Source organism: Apus apus, chromosome Z, assembly GCF_020740795.1.
Source record: "Apus apus isolate bApuApu2 chromosome Z, bApuApu2.pri.cur, whole genome shotgun sequence".
Lineage (NCBI taxonomy): Eukaryota > Metazoa > Chordata > Aves > Apodiformes > Apodidae > Apus > Apus apus.
Genome location: NC_067312.1, coordinates 37,087,880 through 37,115,137, shown reverse-complemented (window position 1 = coordinate 37,115,137; position 27,258 = coordinate 37,087,880). Strand labels below are relative to the sequence as shown.

The following is a 27,258-nucleotide window of genomic DNA, read 5'->3' as shown; positions in this document are numbered from 1 at the left end:
TTATTTTTTTTCAAATTAACTAAAAGAAAGTCACAGGAAACAATCTGCCTTTCTTCCATGCATATTGGCAAAGAAAGAAGAATATAAGAAGGAAGAGAGAGACAGCCTTGCTCATTTAGAAATGAGAGCTGAAAGGGTGAAAACAACAACAACTTGGAAGAACTGCTCACTCAACAAAGGGTCAGCAAATCTGGTAGTTGAAAGTGGGTCAGCATGCCTTTTCATGGGGCTGTTTTGCTGGGCTGCATGGCAACCCCGTCCTTCACTATAGTCCCTGGCAGTGTTTTGCCATTGCAGAACACACAGAAGGAGCTCACAGATGTCATTACTGGTTGCAAGAACTACTTTATATATATATATATATATATATATATATAATGTTCATAAAAGAAAGATTCATTCATGAAAAACACTTAAACCAGCTAGTGATTAACTAAAGCAGTGCCTATTATTTGTTTAACTTCTTGGCAAGTAAGCAACATTCACTTGATGCATGTCAATAGACTTAACTCAGGAATGGGAAAGAATTTTTCTTGAAAATGTTTTTATTATTGTTTTGTTGTCAACCAGCATGTGGCTTTCCTCAAGCACTTATTACCTGGTTGTCTCAAAAAGCAAGACTTGAATACTCATTTTGGGATATTCTGTGGTTGGTTAGTTAGTTGTACATACAATTTATCACTAGATAGATAATCACTAGAGGTACATTATGCTCAAAGCAGTTAATTAACTGATTTTACAGAAAAATGCTAGGAGACATCTGGTTTTGTGCAGATATCGAAACTCTTGATCTGGTTTTGCTCTGGCAGATTGGTATCATAATCTCATAGTTGTTCAGTCAAAAACAGAGTATGCAATTGCTTTCATGAAAAGAGAATACTGAATTAATGCTGACATGTCTCTAGGCTGAAAGATACAGGATGTAAAATACTGCTGTCTTAAGAATAACGATAAAAGCTAAACAATTCTTTCTCTGTAAGTGAAGCTTCAGATACTCTTAAATACTGTCTCTGGGGAAAAAGACCATGCACAGTGAAGGAACTGTCTAGACAATAACACTTCAGTGCAGTGAGATAAAATGCTACTGAAAGATTAAAGGAAATAAAAAATGTATCCACTTTTTTTTGTTTTCAGGACATTTGTAGGCCCAGTGGAAGTATTCTTTCTAAAGAAACTGAGAGTTGTCCCATAACACACTACCGGAGTTTTAAGATACCCCTTTAGGTTAGCCAAAGTTATCTGCTATTTTCACTGGAGAGTGACCACTGGAAATAATTGGTTACTTAATGCTTCATGGCCTTTTAATATTATTACTTTGTTGAAATGTTTAACTGGTGATTACTTTGCTGTGAACAGAACATTACCAGTTTGGGAGTGAGAAAGAGATGAGCCTCTGTATGCTCCTAGATAAGAAACCTAGGTTGGCCAGATTTAAATTGCTGTAGGGTGACCAGATTCAAATTCAGAGACCAGCAAGAAAATCTTCAGAACAATTAATTCATTTCAGAGGAGACAAATAAACTAGTCATAAACATTCTGCTGTATATTTTCAATAACTTTAAAATTATATATTTGTTAGAAGCTGGCATAAGACATTTGAATAGTAAAGCACTTGTGAATGGGTATGTCAGCAAATTCTATTTAGCAGACTTTAAGCTACATTATTTTAATGTAGAAAATACATTTATCAAGAAACAAATATATAATATACCATTTCCAAACATGACCACATGAAGTTTAAGTACAAGGGCAATCAAAAGATACTTTAGGGACTTGGGAAGACTGGTTAAAGGATCTATACAGGCAGTGTTCTCCTCTGTCCTTCCAGTTGTAGGGATTAATGGGGAAAGAAACAGGAAGACCCAGAAGATCAACAGCTGTTTCCATGAGTGGTGTCACCAGGAGGATTTTGGGGATTTTTGATCATGATTTAGTCTACATAACACTGCTGTAGACTGCTGGTGACAGATGGGATACACCTGTCTCAAAATGGAAGAGGATCTTTGCACAGCAGTTAACAGGACATGTTGAAATAGCTTTAAACTAGATTTCAAGGGGGGAAGGGATAAAATCAGGCTCTCTAGAGATAAACCTGGGCCCAGCATGCCAGTATTTGAGAGCTAGAGTGCTAGTGAGGTCCTTCCGTCTGCTCCACGATGTGCTGAGTATACTAGAACACGTTTGCAGTGTCCCTGTTCTAATGCATGCCACACCCTAACCACCTCAGAGGAGGTAGGGGTTGGAGATTCACATGGTGGCAAAGACACAAGGGTGTTGATTGGTTAGAAACCACAGAAGCACCTGAAAACAATCACAGATAAATTAGGATTTCTTCCAAAGAACATGATGGTGGGATCAATAACTCGACTGAAGTGCATCTACACCAATGCATGAAGCATGAGCAGCAAACAGGAGGAGCTTAAAGCCGTTATGCAGCTGAAAAACTAGGGTATAGTTGCCATTGCAGGAACATGGTGGGATGAGCCACATAGCTGGAGTACTGCAATGGGTAGCTACAAATTATTCAGAAGGGATAGGTAGGCAAGGAAGGAGATGTGGTAGCATGGACCCATATGTTAGGGAAGGGAGTGTTTTGACTGTCTCAGGCTTAACGGTGGCAATGATAGGGTTGAATGTTTATGAGTAAAAACCATGGAAAAAGCCAGCCAGGCAGATACCATGGTGGAAGTCTGTTGCAGACAAACCAATCAGGTTGAAGAGACAGATTAAATGGTCTGTAAGCAGCTGGGAGAAGTCTTACAATTGCTAGCCCTCATTTTTGTGGGGGACTTCAACATCTGCTGGAAATACAATTTAGCCAAGAGGAAACAGTCTAGGAGGTTCCTGGTACCTGTGGTGGATAATTTCCTAACACAGCTGGTGAGTGAGCCAGCTAGAGAAGGCACCTGCTGGATCTGTTGCTTGTGAACAAGGGGACACAGGGACTTGTGGGTGATGAGGTGGTTGGACACTGTCTTGGGCACAGCTATCATGAAGTGATGGAGTTTTTGAGTTTTCCACAAGTATGGAGGGGAGTCAGCAGAACTGCTGCCTTGGACCTTCAGAGAGCAGACTGCAGCCTGTTTAGGAGTCTGGTTGACAGAATCCCTTGGGAGGTAGTACTGAAGGGCAAAGGGGAACTACAGGCCTGTCAGCCTGACCTTGATGCCTGGCAAGGTTATGCAGCAGATCATCCTGAGAGCCATCAAGCAGCATGTACAAAATAACCAGGGGATCAGGCCCAGCCAACATGGGTGTAAGAAAGGAAGGTCCTGCCTAACCAATCTGATCTCCTTCTGTGACTGTGTAACCTACCTAGTGTTTGAGGGAAGGCTATAGATGTGATCTGCCTCGACATCAGCAAAGCCTTTGACAGTCTCCCACAGCATCCTCCTGGAAAAGCTGGCAGCCCAGGACTTGGACAGGTACGTCCATTGCTGCATTCAAAACTGGTTGGATGACCAGGCCCAGAGAGTGGTGAATGGAGCTGCATCCAGCTGGTGTCTGGTTAGCAGATGACACCAAGGAGGGTAGGAAGACACTGCAGAGAAACATGGACAGGCTGGGTTGATGGGCTGAATGGCATGAAATGTAACAAGACCAAGTGCAGGATCCTGCACTTTGGCCACAAGAACCGCAGGCAGCACTACAGGCTGGGGGAAGAGTGGCTGGAGAGCAGCCCAGCAGAGGGATCTGGGAGTGCTGGTTGACAACCCTTGAACATGAGCCAGCAGTGTGCCCAGGTGGCCCAGAAGGCCAATGGCGTCCTGGCTTGTATCAGGAATAGCGTGGCCAGCAGGAGTAGGGATGTGATTCTCCCTCTGTACTCAGCACTGCTGAGGCCTCACCTTGAGTTCTGTGTGCAGTTCTGGGCCCCTCACTTCAAGAAGGATACTGAGGTGCTGGAGCAGGTCCAGAGGAGAGCAACGAGGCTGGTGAAGGGACTAGAGGGAAAGTCTTATAGGGACAGGCTGAGAGAGCTGGGGTTGTTTAGCCTGGGGAAGAGGAGACTCAGGGGGGACCTTATGACTCTCTTCAACTACCTGAAGGGAGGTTGTAGTCAGGTTGGGGGCTGGGCTCTTCTCTCAGGCATCTAGTGACAGGACTAGAGGGCATGGCCTGAAGCTGCACGAGGGGAGGTTTAGGTTGGGTATTAGGCAGCACTTCCTCATGGAAAGGGTGATCAGACATTGGAATGGACTTTCCAGGAAAGTAGTGGGGTCACCGTCCTTGGAGGTATTCAAGGAAAGACTGGATGTCGCACTTAGTGCCATTGTCTAGCCAACTGGTGGTGTTGGGTCATGGGCTGTACTTGATCTCAGAGGTCTTTTCCAGCCTCAGTAGTTCTGTGTTTATAAGTTCAAGAATGCTGGACAATCTTCAAGAATGAAATCTTAAGGACACTGGAGCAGGCCGTACCCCCATGCTGAGAGACGAGCTGGTGGGGAAGAAGACCATCTTGGCTGAACAGAGATCTGGTTGGAAGTCAGGAAAAAATTGAGAGTTTATGGCCTTTGAAAGAAGGGGCAGGCCATTCAGGGAGAAAATTAGAAGGTCCAGAGCTGAACTAGAACTTAATCTGTCTAATGCTGTAAAAGACAATTATGTCTATAAATACATTAACAACAAAAGGCTAAGGAGAATCCCAGAATCATAGAATGCCAGGTTGGGAGGGACCTCAAGGATCATCTGGTCCAACCTTTCTAGGTGCTACTATAGTTTAAATGAGATGGCTCAGAACCCTGCCTGTCCAGTGTAAGGGAATCTACCATTTCCCTTGGGAGACTGTTCCAATGTTTGACTGTCCTCATGGTGAAAAACTTGCCTTGTGTCCAACTGGAATCTCCCCAGGATCAACTTGTACCCATTACTCCTTGTCTTTTCTATGTGAATCTCCATCCTTTATTGAATGCAGGAGGAAACATAGTGACAAAGGATGAGGAAAAGACTGAGGTATTAATGCAGGAGTAGAGTAATTATTTGCACTGGTGAGGCTGTACCTTGAATACTTTGTTCAGTTCTGGGCCTCTCACTTCAAGAAGGACATTGAGGTGCTGGAGTATGTCCAGAGTATGTCCAGAGTATGGCAATGAAGCTGGTGATGGGTCTGGAGCACAAATCTGATCAGGAGCAGCTGGGACAACTGGGGCTGTTTAGTGTGGAGAAAAGGAGGTTGAGGGGAGACCTCATTGCTCTCTACAGTTACCTGAAAGGAGGTTGTAGCAAGGTGCGTGTCTGGCTCTTTTCCCAAGTAAAAAGTGATAGGATGAGAGGAAATGGCCCCAAGTTGTGCCACAGGAAATTTAGATTGGGTATTAGGAAAAACTTCTTCACTGAAAGGGTTGTCAGGCACTGGAATGGGCTGCCCAGGGAAGTGGTTGGTTAAATATCCCTGGAGGTATTCAGAAGACAGATAGATGTGGCACTTAGGGACATGGTTTAATGGTAGACTTGATTAGGGTAACTGTTGGACTCAGTGGTGTTAAGGGTTTTTTCTAACCTAAATGATTCTATGATCCTAAGTAAGCAGTTCCAGAAAAGCAAATCTAGTTTTGGAAAATACAATCTAGCCATACATACATGACCAAGTCTTCAACACATTGGTGATTGTAAAGTTTGAGAGAGGTGCTGGCACTCAGTCACTCAAATAGCTAGGCATTAGTCCTATGTTAGCTGAACTGGTCAGATGAATCTGAACACTTCTTACTGGTAGCCCCCGCTTGGAAGTTTATTTAAGTCTGAGCATAATTTAGCACTAGGAAAGGCGACAAGCAAACCACCTACAACTAATAACTAGTCTTAACAATGACTGGAAGTGTTTCCTCCAGCACTGTCAGAACAAATATGATAGAAAAAGGTCTGTGTCCTCAGGAATAAACCATTTTTTAAATACCTTAAGTACCGTAGGGTCAATGCCGTAAGCTTTATCAGTGCTTCATACAGAAAGCGTTGCTGTAGTTAAAAGAAGTTATCAGGCTTGGAAATCAAGATAGTTGAGGAAAAGTGGAGTGAAAACATGGTTTTCAGCAGCAAGTTTAAAGGTACTGTCTTTTTAATTATTCACTTCAGCCTTTCTAGATGGCTCTTGGTTTCTTTCCCACATGCAACAATTCAGCTCACAGCTATAAATAAAATTTTCTTAAATATAATATTAACATTGCATTAGGAGCTTTTCAGTGTTTCATGTGTTAAATCCAAATTGCCAGGTGTCTGACCTCTGATAGCCTTGAGTAAGACCTGAAAAAATCTCTTCAGGATTTGGGGAAGGTAGCTGGAAAAATATTTCTAATTCTGCAACCTAGAAGGTGATTATTTTATTATTATTTTTTCTCCCCTCCAAGCACAAATTCAGATCAAGAATGTATCTGTATAGTTCCAGGGATGGAACTATATGAGGGAATCTCTCAGAGAAGCAAGGGAGGTGTCATTAGTTCTCCCAGCCTCAAACTTTTCATTATCAAAGCTCCTCATTACTCGTAAGCTCTGCAGCATTGCTCTACTGGCTCTGAAAAGCAAGGAGTGAAGCTGTACATGTAAAATGGAGTCTAACCAAAAACCTCAGACCTGTGCTGGGAAAAGTAAAGTAGAAAGAAAAAAGAGAAGTAGATTGACATTCTGTGTTACAGTTGATTGCTTTCCTGGGGTCATATATTGTGAATCAAACTTGCACATTTTTCAAAATGTGAATTAAATGGCTCTAAAGCAGTGGTAACAGCAGACAGACTTGATGTTTGTCTGGCCTAGACACAAAGCTATGCACAGTTGCTGTGCTCTGAGGCTACTAGTATTCCAAACATTGCCAAGGGACAGCACTAACAGGATGCACACCACTGGAATGATAACCGTTGACATTATTTTATTTTAACAAGTTCTACTCAGACCTTTGTCAAAACTCTGTAAAGGATTCAGGATAGAGACCTAAGAGTCTGCCACTTAATGTGAAATACAGATTTGCATTTTGCAGTACTGACAAAGAGCCAGGATCAACGAATTTGAAAAGTGAATAAAAAACTGATACAATCCTCCAAAGCAGAATGCTTTAATTGTAGACAGAGAAGACTGAATTTTTAAATACAAGTCCTTAAAAGCTATATGCATTTATATGACCTTTCAATGTACTAATTATCAAAGCAGTACACTTGTGAGAATGTTCTAGGCAAATATATATATATATACTTGTATACATCCATGACAATGGTCAACATCTTGTGCACAGGGTAGTTCTGTCTTTTTTAAAAAACAACAAAAGCCTGCCTTGGAGAACACCAAAGTTCTTCATTGCTATTGAACTTCCATAGTGCATTTCAGTAATTACAAAACCAGCAGTTGTTTTATTATCAGGGAGTCCACAGTATTTTAAGCACTAGAGCATCCTGTCAGGTAACAATAGGGAAAGATAAGGGCTACATAGGACAACTCAGATCAGTTAAATGCCTGAAGTTGTTTGTAATTCTGTAACTTTTTCCCTCCCAGAAAAATCAGCTGTTGGGAGTCATTTTTAAGTGAGGTAATGCAGAAATTAATCCACAAGGCCTATTACCACAATTACTGGTCCAGCTGTCTGTGTAGACATGTCTTATTGTTTAACTTCCTTTTACTTCAGGTTACTGATCAGAATCTCCTATATAGCAATATAAAAATGATCAATTTCTCTGTATTGGGGTGAAGTTAATACATTTTTAGTCTTAAATATCATTATTATTGTTATTGTTATTATTGTTGTTATTGTTGTTATTATTGTTATTATTATCATATCATTTGCAAAACACTTTATTATTATGTTCTGTGCATTTGTGTGTATCCTTCTTCTGGTGAAATGTGGTGCAGACCTATGCTCACTCAGAAATTAGTCTGAGGGTAAATATCCCTCTGGAGCACTGACACTGTGAACAGACACAGCCATTGTGTGAGACAGAAAAAGAAAAGATGTTCTGCATGATGTGTCTGATACACCTGACAGCACAGAAATGCTGTCTTTGTGCTAATGATCTGTCAGCATTTCCAGTTACAGTGACTTTGACTCATCTGTCATCGTCTGTTCTGAGATGAAGCCTAGCATAGAGGCTCTCACCAAAAGGTGTTTTTATTGTTTGGTAGGGTGAAATGAAATTTGGCTACTTTTGAGTTATTGGAGAATCCTAATTGTACTAATGAGGGTAAATTTGCTCATAATAGAGGAAACTAGTACATTTTCTTAAGAGATGTTCCATGGTGCAGTCAGAAGATGGCTTTTTTTATTTAAAGACAATTTGCAAGATGCCATGTTAGTCAATAGATATTTGTGCTTTTTGAAAAAAAAAATCCAATATAAAAAGATCCAACTAGTTAAAAATCTATAGCTTCTATTACATTAGGTCTTCTTTAGCTAACTCTATTTCAGCAAACTTTTTTCTCCCTTCTAAGTGGACATAATCCTCGGATTTATTCCATTTACATAAGCCATCTCATTTCAAGTGATATAAATTAATGTCTTCAGTAGAGGCTTTATGATTTACAGCCAAATGCTGCTGCAAAGAAGCAGCAGCTTGTCTGTCTTAGCAATCATCAGCCAGCAGTAGTCAGTCACAACTCTGCTGCTTCAGAGGCAGAGAAGTAAACCAGTCTTCCTGGTCACTCTGCTTAGGTTTTAAGCAAGGCTTACTGGTATTTACTCTCACTCTGGGGAAAATGTCCCAGTTTACAGGGCATGGTAGATCCTGTGTGCTCTGAGGACTGCATAAACTAGTTTACTCATACCTAAACATGCTCTGAGAAGTAAATTGGGAACTAATTCAGATCTTCTGCAGCCAGAGGAGAACTTGGCATGGCCATGCTGGGTACACTTGGACACTCACTGCCGAGCATGGACCATGGGGTGGCTAAATCCCAAGCCTATTGACTTTGGATTTGGTATTTGGGCAGTATTTGCTGTTGCTACTAGTAGAGTCTGACTCTGATACTGTAAAAGTGTACTTCACTTTTAGTCCCTTTTGTCAGCCAACGTCTATGCTTAATATGTATTCTAAATTCCTAAAGTAGATAAATACTGCCAGGATGTGAATGCAAATGTGATCCTGGATGTAGTTCTGTAGTGTTTTGAGATGATGTGTTTTATGGCTATTTTTTAAGTAGCTGCGAAGTCTCATAGCAGATGCTGCAGTGCGGTATCAGAGCTGTATACAGAAACTATTCACTAAGGTATACTGGCTACTGCAGATTTAGCTTCTACTAGGTGTCCCACTGGTGTTTGTGGGAAGTCTCTATTTTGTCTTGTCAATAAATAGGAGCTTTTTGGCAGATAAAAAAAATGTAAAATCCAGATGATATTTTTGTATTGTTTGTTTGTCAAATCTAATATCAGGTAAATCTAGCTAATATATTATTGAGGAAATTATTTGTAGTAAAACAAAAAACAGAAATTGACATAAGCACTGGAAGCTCAATAAAAACTATTTTTAAAGTGTTCTGTTAGCGCCTTTCTGACCATGAAGATGATGAAGAAAAGCTGAGAGAGTTGGCATTTTTCAGCCTTGAGAAGAAAAGGATCCAGAGAGACCTTATTGCCACCTTTCAATATATGAAGAGGGCTTATATGGAAAATAGAGACTTTTTACCATGACCTATAGTGACAATACAAGGGGCAATAGTTTTAAACTGATAGAGGGTAAGTTTAGATTGGACGTAATAAGGAAATTTTTTGTTATGAGGGGGTTAAGACATCGGAACAGGTTGCCCAGTGAATTTGTGGATGACCCATCACTGACAGTGTTTAAGGTCCGGTTGGATTGGGCTTTAGCTGTTTGGCAACTTGCTATCCTTCAAGTCTTTCTCTGGTGTGATGGTAAGAGTAAGAACTAAATCTTCTACCTCCCTACTGAATTCGTAAAAATACCTGGATTTAAGAAAATTTTGTGGGAAGGAAGGACTAAGCTTGCTGTTTGCTTTGTATTTAAGCAGAAAAATTTAGTGGTTGGTTCTGTGTAAAATATAAAAATACAAATAATTTACTTAATCTAAAAAGCATGAAGGAATTGGTTTTACAAGCAAGAATAAAAATTAATGCGTTTGCATGGTTGTGTTATTGGCTTGTAAAGCAGTTATGTGTTTCAGAAATCACATCCAGTCATTACAGATTACTAGTCATAGGTTGACACAAAATGGGAATATGGCTGAAACAAGATGAATTTTCATTCAAAAATAATGTACTCTAATTAGGACATGAGAAAACAAAGTTAAAATGGCTCAAGCCTTGTGTCATTGTAACATTTTTCCTTTTTTGTCCCTTAATTTTCTTTGGACAATCGTCTGTCCCTCTTGAAGCATTTTTTTATATACTGGACAAACAATTTAAAGTAATACAGAATTAGAGCTTTATATTTGCTAATAAAATGCCAAATGTAAAAGAAATATTGTTGTAGGTCAGTTTGAGATTAGGATGAGAGTAACTCAAGAGCAACTCTCATTTTCTAGTCTTGCTCAGCAACACATAAGAAAAGTAACGTACACAAACAAGTCATAATAATTTACATATCAGACAACTGATTCTAGTTTAGGAAAGGTGCATATTCTTCATTTGACAAACAGAAGTTACTACCATTTCTTTCCTCTTATTTAGTATTTGATATATGTATGCAAAATATTTATATTTCTAATGCTACTTTCACAGTATAGAAAATTAAAGGCCAAAAATACAGTAGGGAGATAATATTCTCCAATGTTTTTTGTCAGATGAGTAAAATAATAAGGCAGTCTTAGCATTTAAGCTACTGATGAGACATTATGATGACAGGCAATGAAACTGCAGCCTAACCAATCAACTTTAGCTGCACTGAGGCACTGGAAATGCTCTGTTTTCAGTGCCCGGGTCACGCTTTCCTGGAGTCTGCATGAATCTGTGTTATGATTTATCAACACCAGCCATTCTTATTCTTCAGTAGAGTCAATTGGGATATACATGCTGGATCATCTCCCTTATGAGGAAAGGCTGAGGGAGCTGGGTCTCTTTAGTTTGGAGAAAAGGAGACTGAGGGGTGACCTCATTAATGTTTACAAATATGTAAGGGGTGAGTGTCAGGGAGATGGAGTTAGGCTTTTCTCAGTGTTGACCAGTGATAGGACAAGGGGTAACGGGATCAAATTGGAGCATAGGAGGTTCAAGGTGAATATTCGAAAAAATTTTTTTACTGTGAGAGTGACAGAGCACTGGGACAGGCTGCCCAGAGAGGTTGTGGAGTCTCCTTCTCTGGAGACATTCAAAACCCACCTGGATGCGTTCCTGTGTGATGTGCTCTAGATGACCCTGCTCTGGCAGGAGGGTTGGACTAGATGATCTTTCGAGGTCCCTTCCAACCCCTAGGATTCTATGATTCTATGATTCTACATGCTGCCTATAGATGTGGGGGTAGCTTTACATACTCTTTGTATATAAATGAGAAAGTTACTGAATTTTCAGTAACAGTTTCAGATAAAACAAGGGGATTACAGAAAGACTGGGAAAGTCTGTCCAGCAGCTGAATAGGCCTTGATTTCATGGTGCTCTAATGGAGGAATTGCTCCAGGGATAAATAAATGGACTTGAGCCCTGATAAATGTTATTTTCTTTGATGATAAGAAGAGTAAAGAGATGAGCTAAAACTCAGTATTTACTTTGTGTTGCACGAGGCAAGTTTTTCTCAGAAACTTGTCCTTTGTAAAGCTCTTTGTATGCCTGTGATTCTGTAGAAATACAAATGGATCAGTTTGCATTGCTGCATGAGTAGAGAGAGGATTCAAGGGCAGTTTTGCTCATGGACACCGTGATCACAAGGAGATCACAGTTTTCAGCCCTTCATCTCAACTCAAACAACAGTCTGCTGCTTAGTCACCAGCTTGCCTTGCACCAACCTCACATTCCTATTCTGTCTGGAACAGGCAAATACCTTCTTACAAAACAGCCTTCTACCCCCTCTGACATAATCAATGACTCCTAGCAACAGCTCAGCCCAGCAGCAATTCAGAGAAGTGATAATGTAGAGCGCATAAGTAGGAATTTGCAAGGTCCTGGTGCATTTTGCACTTCTAGTCAGCTTATCTTACTCTGCAATCATCAGTACCTTCAAATACTGCTTTTCCATCTGGGTTAGCAAAAGTGATTTCGGTATCATTCACATACAAAATCAATGGCAGTTTTTCCCAGAAGACATTTATGACCCCATGTGGACCACTGAGGTAATTTTTAACCTCTGGGAGAAGCACCCGGGCATAGAGTTCATGGCAGTACTAGTATATACACAGATAAAGGGGCATAATTTGAAGGCAGTAGGAAAAAGAAATCTGCTTTCCTCTATAAGATTGTGGAGATCAACTACTTTTGTTAACTCAGTGATTCTTTCCCAAATTGCTGTTACTTAGTCTTTGAAAATTACAGGCTTTTGCTGGTACCTGCAACTGCTAATGAATCACTGAATCCAAGGCTTTGAAATGCAAATGTTGCAGACAGCCAAATGTCAGTTGCCTGGGAGCTTCCCACATGGCAGGATTTAGACTGTTCAAGAAGTTTTTATTTCAATGGAAAGGCCTTTCAAGAAAAAATGTACTTTTGTTTCAGCTGTGGAAAAAAACCCAGCTTCTCACTCCCACCTCTGCTCTCATGCAAGAAAGTTTAAGCATTGAATCATGGGCAATTAACACAACCACATAGCCTTGGGAGGTAATTTTTTCTCCTGGATGAAGACTATCTTCCAAGTAATTTTTAGGGTGGGAAAGATGGTAAGTTCACTGTCTAGATTTTATTTATATTTTTAATGTGGATCTTAAGCAAAAAAATTTCTAAAGTGAGGTGGCTTAAAAGCTGCTGAAGTTTCTATCAGAATGTCACTGCTTGGTAGTGACAATATCAGGTGCTTTTCCACCCTTATTTTTGAGTGAGAAAAAGTGAATCAAGGAGAAATTTGGCTCTTCTTTTAGCTCAGTGGTCGGGTTGAACGCATAGTGTCTTACAAATGGACATCCTGAGTTCTAACACAATGAAAGTTGCTACCTGTCAGGCATTAAAAATGCAATTTCCATAGGTTAGCTCAAAAGATTTTTCCATTCATAAAAATTTAATCCCTCCCTGCTTAAATGTAGTACTATACAGAGTAACTGTGTACAGTTATAGACCATGTGAATTAACACTCTTGTCCCTCCCATTGTTCTTCAGAGCAGACAGAAGTATTATTAATTAAAATTTTAAAATAGTAGAGCAATGTATGCACGGATGGATGGGCAAATGACCTCACAAATAAATATGCTCTCACTATCAGATGCATTTTTTGCAAGATGATATGTGACCAAGGTGATCTCCATCACAGGAACTATCTTCACAGTACAGTTTCTCCATCTATACTTCCCTTGCCCTTTTTCTAGCTGCCTCCACCCATGTGTAAAAACAGGACATCTCTTTGTTTGTGGAATACATTATGGAGAATTTAGAAGGATGAAAGAGACCTGAATTTAGTTATTTCATATATTTTAGTAATTGTTTTTCATTTCTGAAGACAGTATCTGCCTCATTTGGCAGAAGATCTGTGTTTAGTTCTTTCCAAATGAACATTTCCATACTATGTGGACTTCAGTTTAGGGCTGAAGGGGAAGGAGAAGGGAGGAAAACCAGTTCATTACGTACTCATCATGCCTTGCAGTATTTCTCATTGAGGAACACTCTTCAGTTGACAGTTTCAGACAGTATTAGATACTGCCATATTTGGAAGACATGATCCTTAAAGCACTGATTATTTTTGTGCTTTGAACTGTTGTTAGACAAGGTTGGGGGTTTTTTGGATGGAGTCCTTTGAACTCTGGTTTCACAAACTCTGCAAAGTGCAGTTGGAAAGACTTAATACCATTCTTTGTTGCATTTCTGATTAAAATAGCACTTATGTTTTTCTAAGGGTTTTCTGGTAACACTATCTGTGGTAGCAAGCAAAAGTGATTTATTAGTATCTGTGATCTAAACTCCTCCCTCTGAAAGCATTTTTCTTTCACCAGAACTTAACCAAGAGCACCGATTTGTCACAATAAAACAACATGGCTAGCAGCTCTTCTAATTTATCAAAATCCATTTTCAAGCTTCTGTTTTGATTGGAACATAAACCAAAAACACACAGCTGATTCACTAACTGAAACTTTTAGCCTCTGTGAACTGCTGGAACTCTTGAAATAGATACATAAAGTTAAGTACCATAAAATTACAAAAAGTAAACAATACAGAATTGGCACAAGGCAGTGGGAAATACTTCTCCATGTTTAGGTGCTGGGCATTTTAAAGTTCTGGTTTTTGTATCCTAAGAAAGGTGATGCTTTAAAGCCTTCTGCTTCTTTGAGTAGAAAGTATTCATGCATAAAAGTTAAATCACTAGGTGCTGAGTTACTTGCAAAGGGACCGTTGTTGGCTCTCCATGGCATGAAAGGCAGATTGAGGCGAGAATGAAATATCCAAGGTTGAGTGTTAACAGAGTGCTAAGCTCCAGGCATAGATACTTAGTACCGTTGCATGTGGAATGCATGCAGTAGATAGTATTAGAGGTCAACAGCAATGTTAACAGCTCTCTCCAGCACTAAGTTCATCTGCAGATCACTACATCCTATGCAGATACACAAAGGAAGAAGAGGAAGGAGCCTGTCTGACACAGACTCTGCAGGAGAACCAGATTAACTTTGGGCCCTAAACTTTGAATACCATTGCTTTTCATCCTCATCATGCAGACAGCATTAGGAAGATGTTGGATCTATATGGCTGGCTGGCCAGTGGCAACCATAGTGCATACAGGAATAGAAGAGCATCCACATGCTGCTTAAACTCAGGGAAGTTAAGAAGGTACAGCAATTGTAAAAGACACTCTGTTCTTTCTTAAACTTACTGTCTTGTTTACCTTCAATAATTACATACATGTGTGTGTTTGGTATTTAAGTAACAGAAATAATCCTTCTCTGGTTCTTTACACCTTTTAATAATATGAGAGTACTGGGCTGAATTAAGGCACATGGACAAAGGCCAGTCAGAGTTAGTTGTACTCCCTGGAGCTCTGCAGTCTGGTTCACACTTCTCATGGTAAGACAGTGTTATTCATTGTGGTCATTTGCCACTTCTGTAATAGTGGTGTCCCTCAGGGGTCTGTAGTGGGACCAATGTTGTTTAATACCTTCAGTAATGATATTGACAGTGCCATTGACAGCACCATCAGCAAGTTTGCTGATGACACCAAGCTGGGTGGTGCAGTTGATATGCCAGAAGGATGGGATGACATCCAGAAGGACTCGGACAAGCTGGAGAATTGGGCCCAAGTGAACCTCATGAGGTTCAACAAGGCCAAGTGCAGGGTCCTGCACCTGTCCTGGGGCAACTAGAAATATCAATACAGGCTGGGGGAAGACATGTTAGAGAGCAGCCCTGTGGAAAAAGACCTGGGGGTATTAGTGGATCAAAAGCTGGACATGAGGCACCAATGTGCAATTGCAGCCCAGAAGGCCAAATGCATCCTGGGCTGCATCATGAGAAGTTTGTCCAGCAGGTCAAGAGAGGGTATTCTGCCCCTCTACTCTGCCCTGGTGAGACCTCACCTGGAGTACTACATCCAGTTCTGGAGCCCCCAGCACAAGGATGTGATCTGTCGGAGTGTGTCCAGAGGGGAGCAACAAAAATGATCTGAAGGCTGGAGCACCTCTCTTATGAGGACAGGCTGAGGGAGTTGGGGTTGTTCAGCCTGAAGAAGAGAAGGCACCAGGGGGACCTCCCAGCGACCTTCCAGTACCTGAAAGGGGCCTATAAGAAGGCTGGGAAAGACCTGTTCACTGGGGCATGACAATAATAGGACAAGGGCTAATGGTTTGAAGCTAGAAAAGGGTAGATTTAGGTTGGACATTAGGAATAAGTTATTCAATGTGCTGGTGATGGATCACTGGAACAGGGTGCCTAGAGAGGTGGTAGAGACCCCAACCCTGGAAACATTCAAGGTCAGGCTTGTTGGGGCTCTGAGTAATCTGTTCTAGTTCAAGATATCCCTGCTTAATTTAGTGGGGTTGGACCTTTATAGGTCCCTTCCAACCCAATACATTCTATGATTCTGTGATTATTGTTTTGGCAAGGAGAATTTTGAGCTCTGTGTGAAAGCAAAGAAGTAGAAAAGAGCAGCTCCTGTTAGGATGTGACCCTCTGGATTAGTCTGGGATGAAAAACAGGGTTTATGCTGTAATTGCAACCATTTTGTTTGTACCTTGCAGTGAGCCATCTCTATGGATTTGGACTGATGGATGCTGAAGCAATGGTGATAGAAGCAGAAAAGTGGACAACAGTCCCTCCACAGCATGTGTGTGTGGAGAACACGGATCGGCAAATCAAGTAATACCCGCTGCCAAAACTCTTGCTGGCATAAACTTATGGAAAAAAATTGGGTATAATTTACCCCTCTCTTGCATTATACATAATGTGTCATTTTGAAAGCTATACTGGGAATGTCTCTCACCTTCACAGTTATCAGATCATTCACTTGTAAACATTGTTCCCTGTAGTGCCTGGATAAAGGTCCTGGTTTAAAGAACACCCCAGAAGTTGAAGGTGTAAAACAAACCAGGCTGGATAATGATTGATTTTGATGTTAGTGATGCACCAAAGAAGAACATTTGGTTGAGTGCACTGCAGTCACCTTTGTAAGATGAGTGCAGAGTTGTAAGTCCAGGCTCTAATGAGAAAATGCTCTTTTAATTAAAATACTGCATGATATTGTCTCTCTCAAACAGTGTCGGGAGAGTCTCTGTGTCAGAGGCTAAGACTAAACTGCTTTCCACTTGCTAGCTAGAGTGTCTATAGAACAAGACTTAAAAGCAAAATTTTGTGTGTGGACTCTGGATACACAGACAGCATCAGTCATAAGGCACACATAAAGTCTGTCGCTTGATAAATATGCCTGACAGGCTTGATCTGTAACTAGTATAGTCTGCAAGGATATCGTGCCAATTTAAGCCAGATGAGTCAGCTGCTGTTTGGTACAGTTAACATGTAATACTTGCTATTACGTAAGCAATGACTCTGGCTATGCCAGGCATTTCCTGGGGCTTAACAACCAGCTGTGATCCCATGACAATCCCAGCAATTCTCAGCTGGCCACTAATCCACAAAAATGGTCTGTCCCCAAGGGTTATTCCTATTACAGGTTTTTCACTGTCCTCTTTCAGCATAATGTGTGCATAACAGAAAGCCAGCCAGGTAGTTGCCATTAGCTGCAGTGAAGTAATTACCCTGTGCTGACAGTTTCAGCCAGGAAGTATGTAAATTAATGGTTATAAGCTAGTGTCTTCTCAGAAACAATTGTCCAGCATTGTCATTCAGTACTAAGCAAAAAATCCATGGTTGTCTCATTTTACAGAACAAGCAAGAAATGCTGATGTTGTTTTATATGCTTATATTCTAGAACAATACGACCTGACAGTGTTGTCCGTTCCATTTACAAAGCCACTGGCTGCTCAGATAATCCTAACCACCATGTGATCTATTTGGAGCACGTTGTTGTGCGCATCACTATTACTCACCCTCGACGTGGAGACTTGGCAATTTACCTAACCTCTCCTTCTGGAACTAGGTCACAGCTCTTGGCCAACAGGTAAAGTATGAGAATGTAACTTCACAGTCCAGCTTGCATGCAGAGTCTGCATTGAAATTACAGCATCAACAAAGAACAGTCGAGTCATTACAGTAGGTTTGCTGGCTGACACAGGCGAATTACTTTTTGTGAGAGAGAAGGGGAGAGTGAGGTGCAAATTAACTCAAAAATGGCAATCTCTGTCTTTATCAATAGAAGAGTAGGCTATAAAGCTGTTGAAGGACATCATCTCCAAAACAAAGTCAATTTTGATACTCTTGTGTGGCTCATCATTTATTAGGAGCTGGAAAATATGTGGAAAATAGTAAAAGGCTCAGTGTTACAGAAGGAAGCTGAATGGAAATGTGTTTCTACATACTACTGGCATTTACTTTTCCGTTTTCTCCTTTCTTATCCTTTGTTCACTAGTAACAAAAATCACACAGAACTGTAGTTCTCTACTACTGTTTTCTGTAAGCTTTGTGAATATAGTTATGACTTCTGATGTTACCAATTTCCCTGTCTTTTTTTCCCCCTACATATTGAAGTAGTAAGCTCAACCCATGAAAGGCTTCTAGTAGAATAACACCAAGAAGTTCCACTAGTATTTTTAACTGAGTCCGTTTGTAAACAGTCTATTAAAATTTTCAAGTCAGCCATTTCCTTCATCCTGCAGATCTGTGATGAATACTTGCTTTTGAATGTCCAGTCACTATAACAACAACAACTAAGAAACATCAGTCCTTAGTCTCATCCTGTCACCTCTGTATTATATTCTTGGAGAAACTGCTACACTGCCCCAAATTGTCTCTTTTTCTCCAGATGGGACTCAAACAAGTATCTCTTTATTCAATTCAGCATTTCCAGCATTAGTGACATTTCAGTCCCTGAAAATGCAGGACATCATTAGTACTTGTCCTCAGCAAATTGAAAGACTTGCCAGGGATATTTCTATTTCTCTGGTCTACTAGCAGAAATTTTCTTGGAAGAAAAGTCTGGCAGTCCTTTCCAGAGAAATCTGGCTAAATCAGTGATCAAGTGCACTGTTGCCTACCAGATAAAGCACTAAGAAACTCCAGAAGACTTCTACAAACTACCTCATTTTCGCGTGTGTGAAAAAAGTTACAGTTACAGTAAGAAATGCTTCCATACTACTCCAGCTGGCTAGGAAATCTTCTTCCTGATGAAACCATAGTATGACAGGGAAGCTATTTTCCTTGAGGAGTAGCAGATTCAGATAACTGCTGTTCTGCTGCGCGCAGAGCGCAGCTCCCACACAAAAGTTGGTGTTAGCTGATGTTTTATATCTCAGAAACAGCAAAAGCTGCAACGTGCCAAACCTATGTTGTGAGAAATTTTTCTGTCACACTCAAGTCTTTACAAATGTTTATATCCCCAGTCCTACTCTTCAGGGTTTTCAATGAATTCAAAGTGGCTTACTTTCCAAATGCCCAGTCATTTGCATTCCCCCAACTAGATTTGCTGATACAGTGACCATCTAGCCCTGGAGATTTTCATGTCTCTATGACAGAAGGACTTATCTTTCCTCCTGTTTCAAAAAGAAGGAGGATGGACTGTTTTGGAGACAGGTGGAGCTCAAATAGACATAGTTCTGACTGAAGTGTGAACTCACATTTTTATTAGATATTAGGTTAATTTAAAAGAAAAGGTGTACAGAAAAAACCCTTCAAGCTGTAGACATGAATTCACCAAATGGAGAGAAAATTGTCCTGGAATTTCAGGGCCTCCTAGATTATCTCCCGTGTTTCATTACGAGTACTGTCAATTCCTTTTGTGTGTGTGGGCACACACATCTGTTTATATCCCTGCTACACTGAACAAAGAATTTGTCCTCTGCTAACCAGTGCAAAGGCAGACTTCTATCCTCTAAGCAGTTATGAAACAGGCTTTTGTTTTTCTGATTGAAGAAATCCTTCTTTAGTTTTCTATTCCATTCCCATGCAGCAGTTCTTCCATGCTTCAAAATGGAAAAAAAAAAAAAAAAAAAAAAAAAAAAGTTAAAATCCTCCAACGAGGTATCCAAACAAAACAATCTTGTGTAAACCCAGTGGTCTTAACACAGCTAACTTCTGGCTCTAGGCTTTCATGTCTTGCAGCTGACTCACAGCAAGTGGGAGATAAAGACATTCCAGTATTCACAGTTCACCTCTGGTGATAACTGGTATGTGGAATAGGTACAAAGTTTAATTCAGTTGGTCTTTTTGTAACTCATGCCCTTTTAGAAAGTAATTATTTTCTCTACCTGTGGTATGGAGAATGTAAAAGTATGTATTAAAATAAGGTGATGTTCAACTGTTTCTTATCCTATACTGTCAGAAGGCCAACCAGAAAACAAAGAAACTTGAAAAGCCTTTTAATGTTTTTCCACTTTTCAAAAACCAAATTATCCACACCAGAAATTCCCTTCCCGTGCAAGCTTCAGAGATCTACTGACTTAGCTGCCACATTTGTCTGGAATGAACAACTCTGAGCTACTAATCTTAAGGGGTAAATGTATTTTGCAGACTCTAGGTCTGAAATACCTAGAGTCATCAGAAGCCCTTTCTTAGAGTAAAGTGATGGATATGAGCACGGTACTTTTCAAAATGTTATTTCAAGGTTTATTTTATTCTTGTTTTATGTGGCTCTCTGTTAGAAGTCTTACAGCTTAGTGGTCTTGCAATTAGTAGTATGCAGAGTGTTGTTGAGTTTATATGTTTTAGCATCATATAAAATAAAACTTTCAGTAGGAATGTTGTTACTCACTAATACAATAATTTAATTATGAGGCATTTGGGTTTTTATGTATAATTGATGAGGGAATCAGAATAAATGCATTTAAGTACATGGAGAGATGCATTGGCAGCAAGTGATCTGGACTTTTTTTCTACAGACAGAGGTCCTAGAGGCTGTTCTATATTGCTAATACCTGAGTGAGATGCTTTTCTCAGACATACAAGATCTTTTAATGCACATGTACATGATTAATAGCAGCAATACCAGCTGTTTTTACTGAGCCCAAGGAAAACCTCATTGCTTTACCATTACTCATCTGGGTTTAATTTGAAACAGTTTGCTGGTAATATGTCTGAAAGTGCAAAAGGTATATTTTACACATGTGCACTTCTCCAACAATTTCAGAAGAAGACTCATTGTGTAGTTTCGGGTACATTGATGAGTAGGTCCCTCAAGGCAATATCTGGCCTTTTTTCTGCATATTTTATCCTTAATGCTGGCATCCCCTAAAATGACTTCAGTAAGAAAACTTGTTAGTCAGAGGCAATGTGGATTCCTTTGCAGACATTTGGTGGATTACACTGTCACTGGCTTGAGCCTCATGTGCGTTCTTCAAAAACTGCATTACAGGGAACATCTGCTTTGTTGTTTGGAAAGTACTAAACATGATTACATTGGATGTACTGTATCAGAGAAAAATACAGGCTTGGAAAGTGCTGGCTGGTGTGAGGATGAGGCTACAGTTAAGTCCAAAGGGGAAAAGTATCCCCTTTTTAAAAACAATTGGCCATGGGATTTGGCAGCATGGTTTTCTGAGTGGTTTTGAGATATACCAAGGTCAGTACAGGGTGGGCTGTGGGGGAGAAACAAAATTCAAAGAGGACAGAGGAAGAAAACTTAGGGCTCGTTTATCTCCCACTGAAGTCATGGCTTGTTTAATTCATGTCCTTTAAATTTAAAGCAGCTGCTGCTATTTGAACCACGTAACTGAAATTTTTTAGCTACATGGTGGCAAGTTTCCAGGCCACTAGCCTCCTATGCTTTAATGGTGCTGACCTTAGTAATACCTTTATTCAGTAACAAGGGGAAGTATTTTCATTACCATCTTTTTCCTCTAATGAAACCTTAGATAATCAGTAAATTTTAATAATACCCTTCTCTGTGGGAAACTCTTAGATCAAAAACAAGGTATTCTTGTCTAATCTTACTTGCTAGTTTGCTTCATTAAAAGGCTCGGTGATAAGAACTAGACGAAACTTCTTTTGACTTCTAGACCAGTCCATCCTACACCTTTATTGTAGTTTATACCTTATACTCTAATAACAAAACCAACATTTTATGTATCCAGATATTATTGAAAGGATAGATTCAGCCTTCACACTGAGTCTCACTGTTACAAGGAAATGAAAATAACTCTGTGTTGGTATTATTAAGTCCAAGATGAGCAAACAAGAATCCTCTGCTTTTACTATGTTTGCAAGATTAATCAGTTTTCAGAAAACCATTTCTCCCAGTTGGTACTTGGTATGGTTTATTTCATTAGAGTTACCTATTTTTTTTTTTGCCTTTGTTTTTGTTTTTGAAGGTTTGAATAGGCATCCCTCTACTCTTCTAGCAATCATTCTTCAAACTGTGATTACAATTACAATACTTGGCAGTATTAGCAGAAGATAGGCTGGGGAGCTCTGAGGATACTACAGACACAACATCAGTTTAAAAAAAAGTCAAAATAAAAAAGAATAATAATAATAATAAATACATATATTAAAAAAAAACCACAAAAAAAAACCAAACAAAAAACCCCAACACTTTTTTTCTTTTTTTTATATCAAAAATTGAAAAAAAAAAAAAAGGTTTCTTTGCTCTGCTCTTCAGGAAGACTAATGGGCTTTATGTGCAAAAGAGTAAGTGAATGCATGTAACTCTAAAATTGATACTGGAACTTGCTCAAAAAATGTGGAAGAATGAAGTGCAATTTATCTGCAATTTAGATTGAGATTGACACATGCTTTTCTTTGTGGACAGACTACGAAAGAATTAATCAGGCATCTGTAGGATAGGCATGTATTAGAATTCAACACCTCAAGTTCAGTTTTAGTGAAAAATTAGAACCCATCATTTAAAGTTTGATTTAATTTTCCATAGCTGTAGCAGGAGTGAAGACAACTGGCTCAGGACACACTTCAGATCCAGCTAAATGTCTCAGCTTCTGAGGTTTGTATTAAACCAATTAGAAGAGAGGAGCTGGTTGAGGCTGGCTGAATAAGAATGCCTAGGATTTCAAGCTGCAGCAGATAGGTTTGCTGCAGCTGCTGAAGTGAAAATGCATTAATCTTTTGCCAGCCTTATGAAAGCTATCCCCGCCTAAATCTTACTATAACACTTACTGCATTGAGTTTCACTTACAATAGACTGGATTGTGTTATGGACAGTCAGTGTCCTTTCTGCCCTTACTCTAATCAGATGTTCCTTTTCAAACACAGGATGTGGTAGACGAAGTCTGTATATATGGCACCAGGTTCATTCATGCTCGTGCATTAGAATTTCTGCCTGATAAGAGTGAAGTTTCTGAAGGTTTAGTGCAAATTCCAATAGGAAAACACACACAACATTTAAGAAAGTGTCTGTATCACACTGTTTGACCAATGTGGTGTGTGGAGCTCAGAGGCATGACGTCTTTTGGTCATGATGGAGCATTTCATGCTGGTAATTGTAGTCCCTAGGGACAAGCTCTCAATATTTAAAGATAGTGGTTGCTGTACTAGCCACTACTTCAGGTTGACAGGCAATCTGTTTTCCATACTACTCTTCTCCAAACAACTTTATCATGACAGCTCAGAGATCTTTATTTCTTCATAAAATTAACTGTGATAGCCACATGTAGAATGGAAATTAAAAATAATAGTAATTAGATGTATATGCACAAATTTTGAGTACATCTTCCTTAGATCCACTTCCAGAAGTTTTATGGGGTCTTTCTTGATACGTATAGGTGAGACAGCTTTGGATGTGCCTGTGTGCTCTATTTTTTCCTGAATACTTCAGTGTTGGTGGGCAGGAGGTCCGGCTGAAGTTTTGGTTAAGTGAGTTTGAGCTGCATGCAGTTTTTCAGGGGCCACATCTCCCAGGAAGCTGGTGACTGAGCCCCATGCAAGAGGTGCTTTATGGAGAATAGCTGACCAAAGCATTTTCAGGAGTACAACTCTGGAAGTCACTCTGTACTCTTTTAAACTCTGAGCTCACTAAAAGACTTGTGGCCAATTAGATTAGTGGGCAAGGACTGCTTGCGTTTCAAGGCTGCCAACTTAGTAGGCTGGAGCACATCATAAACAGACATTCATGCAACAGAGTAGAAAATAGCCTTCTCCTGCCAGCTACTCCACCGCAGTCCCTGCCATCAGCCAGTGCAGGGATTTCTGGCTCTTGATGTGGCCGGCTCAGAATACAAACATGGTGTCAGTCAGGTGCAGTTGCACCTTCTGAGGTGAAAAAAAGATCTTGACAATAAAAAAGCTCCTTTTATGTGTTTACCTTTTGCTGCTAGTGATGAGTGATGGTGGTGTTACACTTCCTTTTCTTGCATTAAATTAAAAATTAAAACAAATTAGTACAAATTATTCTGAGCATTCAGAAATTTAGAGATTCTTTCCTAAATAGCTGGCTTGTTGGTTTTTTAATGCTAGTAGATTTTACTGTGAGAGATTAGCCTCATGTTCTCACTTGTGGATTTCCAATAAATCAGCTAATTTGTCTTCATCTGGGTCTAAAATTTGATTGCTGGTGAATTTTTCTGCTGGAAGCTATATTCTTAAATAGAAAAGTGATCTGATTTTTGGGCTGAAGTGGTGGTAGTGGAAGAGGCCAGGGCTCTTGAATTTGTTTTATGGAAGTAATTATTTTACTCTGCACTTTGTAACAAATATATTCTTATGTAGACCTATATATGACATTTGATTACTATGTCATAACATTTCTCAGAAAGAGAAGAGGCATTATTTTTAAATGTAATGCTATTCATTAAAAGCAGCAGCCCATAATTAGTTTATCTGGATATTGTTGGTTGTACAGTCACATCCACCCTAACTTGAATGTCCTCTTACTAAGAGAGGTAACTGAGTAACAGATCTGGCATTCTATTGTGGTTACATTAACAAATAAGTTATAAAGATTCAAATCCTGTTAAAATCATGTTACATGAATGAGTACAGATATTGCAGATGTATATGAGCATTGTCATAAAAATCATCATATTATTATAACAATATTGTTTAAGTATTTCATCTCCAAGAACCTGAAATAGTCAACTAACAATTCACCAGACCATATACTAGTAATTTACGAGTCCATAATAAACTGTATGTATGTCCTTGATATGAATTTTGGCTCAGTATCAGTCTGACAAATAAGAAAATCAATTAACTATCTTGACTGGCTCCATACTCCTTAAAAGATCCTATTTCCTATACCATGTTTCTTTCTGAATAAGGAAAAGTACACCTCAACATTTGGTCTTCCTTTCTCCCTCCCTCCCTTCTCCACTTGAAGGAAGCTTCACCACTGAAAGGGAAATCCATGTGCTGCCTGACAAGATTTTTAATTTGGGAGTTTAGTGTATAAGCAAAGCAACACAAAAATATTCAACCATTGAGTATATAGAACTTACACATTCAGACAGCCTCAGTCTCACTGTATTTCTAGTTTTAACTGGTTTTTTGATCTGTCTGTAACAGTTTAACTTGTTTGTAGAATCTTTTGTAGAAACAAAATTCATACGAGTCCAATTTCAACCTTCATTTCTAAAACTCAGATCTTTCTCAAAGAAGTATTATATCAAAAATGTAGAGAATTTTCTGAGAAAGATTACCAGATTTTGCCCATATCCATGGATGGAAGCTTTCAAGCTTACAATTTAAGCCATAGCATATTTTAAGAAAAGATGATTTTACATAACTATGATAACTTCATAAGGTTTCTTCCACTTAAAAGAAAGATGCAATATTAAAATGGAAAATATGGCAAATAAACACCCTTAATCAAATAATACTGTGGGAAATATTGGTCTAATTACTGTAAAAATAAACAGCAACTTGTGTTTCTGTTTATGTGAGTGGAAACCCAGTGAATAAAGAAATTACAATATAATTGCACAGTACTACATTACACTATATAATTTAGTTGCCGTAATGGCAAAGATGAATATCACTGCCTTGATGGATTGACAGGCTGTTTAGAAAGTAATACATTAGTTATCAGCAAAACACAGTATGATAATTTGACTAACTGTTGGAAATAACCTATATAATTACTTGAGCATACCTACATGCAAACACTGGGTGACAACTGCTTTCAGTAAAAGATTTGTGCTACAGGTTTGTGAGATTTGCTGTACTCGAACAGCTAATTTAGCAGTGGCATGAAACAAGCCAATTCTGCTGGCAGAGTATAGATATACACACAGACACATAAAGACACACACAGACACAGAACTTCAACAGAAGAAAATTTCACTCAACTATCAGTGAAAATTAAAGCTAATTCTAGAAATATATCTGTATTTAATTTAATGTTATCTACACTAATAAGAAAGACTAATATTATAGGCATTCTTTTAAAATGGAAGAAGGTTGCACAAAGGAGAGCATGAAAATCAGCTTTGGGCTGAGTCCTGTGAAGTGCACCAGGTGTGCAGGTTCACACAGGTCCTGCTGCAGTAAGTGTGGATATGCAGTACCTGACCCCATGCCTCTGACTGACCAGAGTTTTCAGCAAGAAGTATGGCAGGTCACTCACATCCTGTGTGGCATTTTTTAGCAGAAATTGACAGATACTCACATTGCTACAAAAGTATCCTGCTTTCCCAATGTTTGCTAAACCTTTTGAGAATTAGCTTGGAAACTAACAGTAAAGTGAGTGCAAAATACCATAAAGTTTTTGTATTCTAATACTAGGATTTCCTCCATTGTATGGAAAAAGGTTTTAAATGTATTGCATTTTTTACCACAGAGATCTTGATTTATGAAAAATGTTTAAGCATAGCTATTACTAGTAGAATTTTCACACATGGAGACCAAATTAAAGTACTGACAAACAGGTATGCATACATATATGTACATATATATGCATATGAAAAATAGTTTTACATATATGCATGTATCTGTGTAGAAACATAGTTACATACATAAATATGGGTGTATATATACATGTATTTTTTGAAGCTGAGCTGTGCCATTTTATTGGAGGCAACAGTCTTGATTAGAGCGCACCTCCCATCAGTAGCTTTAGGGTGCATTGGCAGGATACTGTGAGCACTGAATAAAACTAAAAATTCTCTTGTGTCTTTCCAAAATCTCATTAATAAATTCCAGTTTTAGGTAATAAAATCTGCCAGTCCTCCTTCACCTTCTCCCCCCATGGGATCAGCATTACATAGCAGCCTCTGGACTAGGTCCTCATAATAGAAACTATCATAATCCTGGCTTAAGCTCCAACCTCTTCACCCACAACCTAGCTAATTAAATTAGGGTAATGTTGGTTAGGTGAAACCATCAGATGCCATTGGTCTTTCTGTTTTACCTAAACACAGGTCTGTCAAGTGTTTGACAAGAGTAATTTGAAGATTGAGACCAATGTCTCAGTTACATTTTATTTCCCCATGAGAAGTCATATATATTTTCTCAGTCACTGCATACTTTTTATTGTTTAAAAACCCCTCTCAGTATTATGATCCAAAGCCAAAAAGAAACGTTACAGAGATTTTCCAATTTAGAAGTTGTATGTATTTACACTGTGCTGTTAGAGCAACAGATATGCTGTATTGCATGCACTTTTCCAAAGACACATGAATCCTATGAAACAGTATTAGCAAATTGGGGTTTTTTTATTTAATTCTCTTTCTGTTCTCTTTCATATTAGGACAAATGATGGCATGTAAAGAGTGTCTTCCATCAAA

General features: G+C 39.2%; 1 protein-coding gene across 2 annotated transcripts in view; it reads left to right on the top strand.

Moving 5' to 3' along the window:
* PCSK5 (proprotein convertase subtilisin/kexin type 5) overlaps positions 1–27,258 on the top strand; it is a 250,386-nt gene that overhangs the window by 144,564 nt on the left and 78,564 nt on the right. For both annotated transcript variants that reach the window (XM_051643618.1, XM_051643617.1), the window contains exons 11-12: positions 16,219–16,336; positions 17,406–17,594. In XM_051643618.1, the coding sequence (XP_051499578.1) occupies positions 16,219–16,336; positions 17,406–17,594 (307 nt within the window). The remainder of the gene's footprint in view (positions 1–16,218; positions 16,337–17,405; positions 17,595–27,258) is intronic.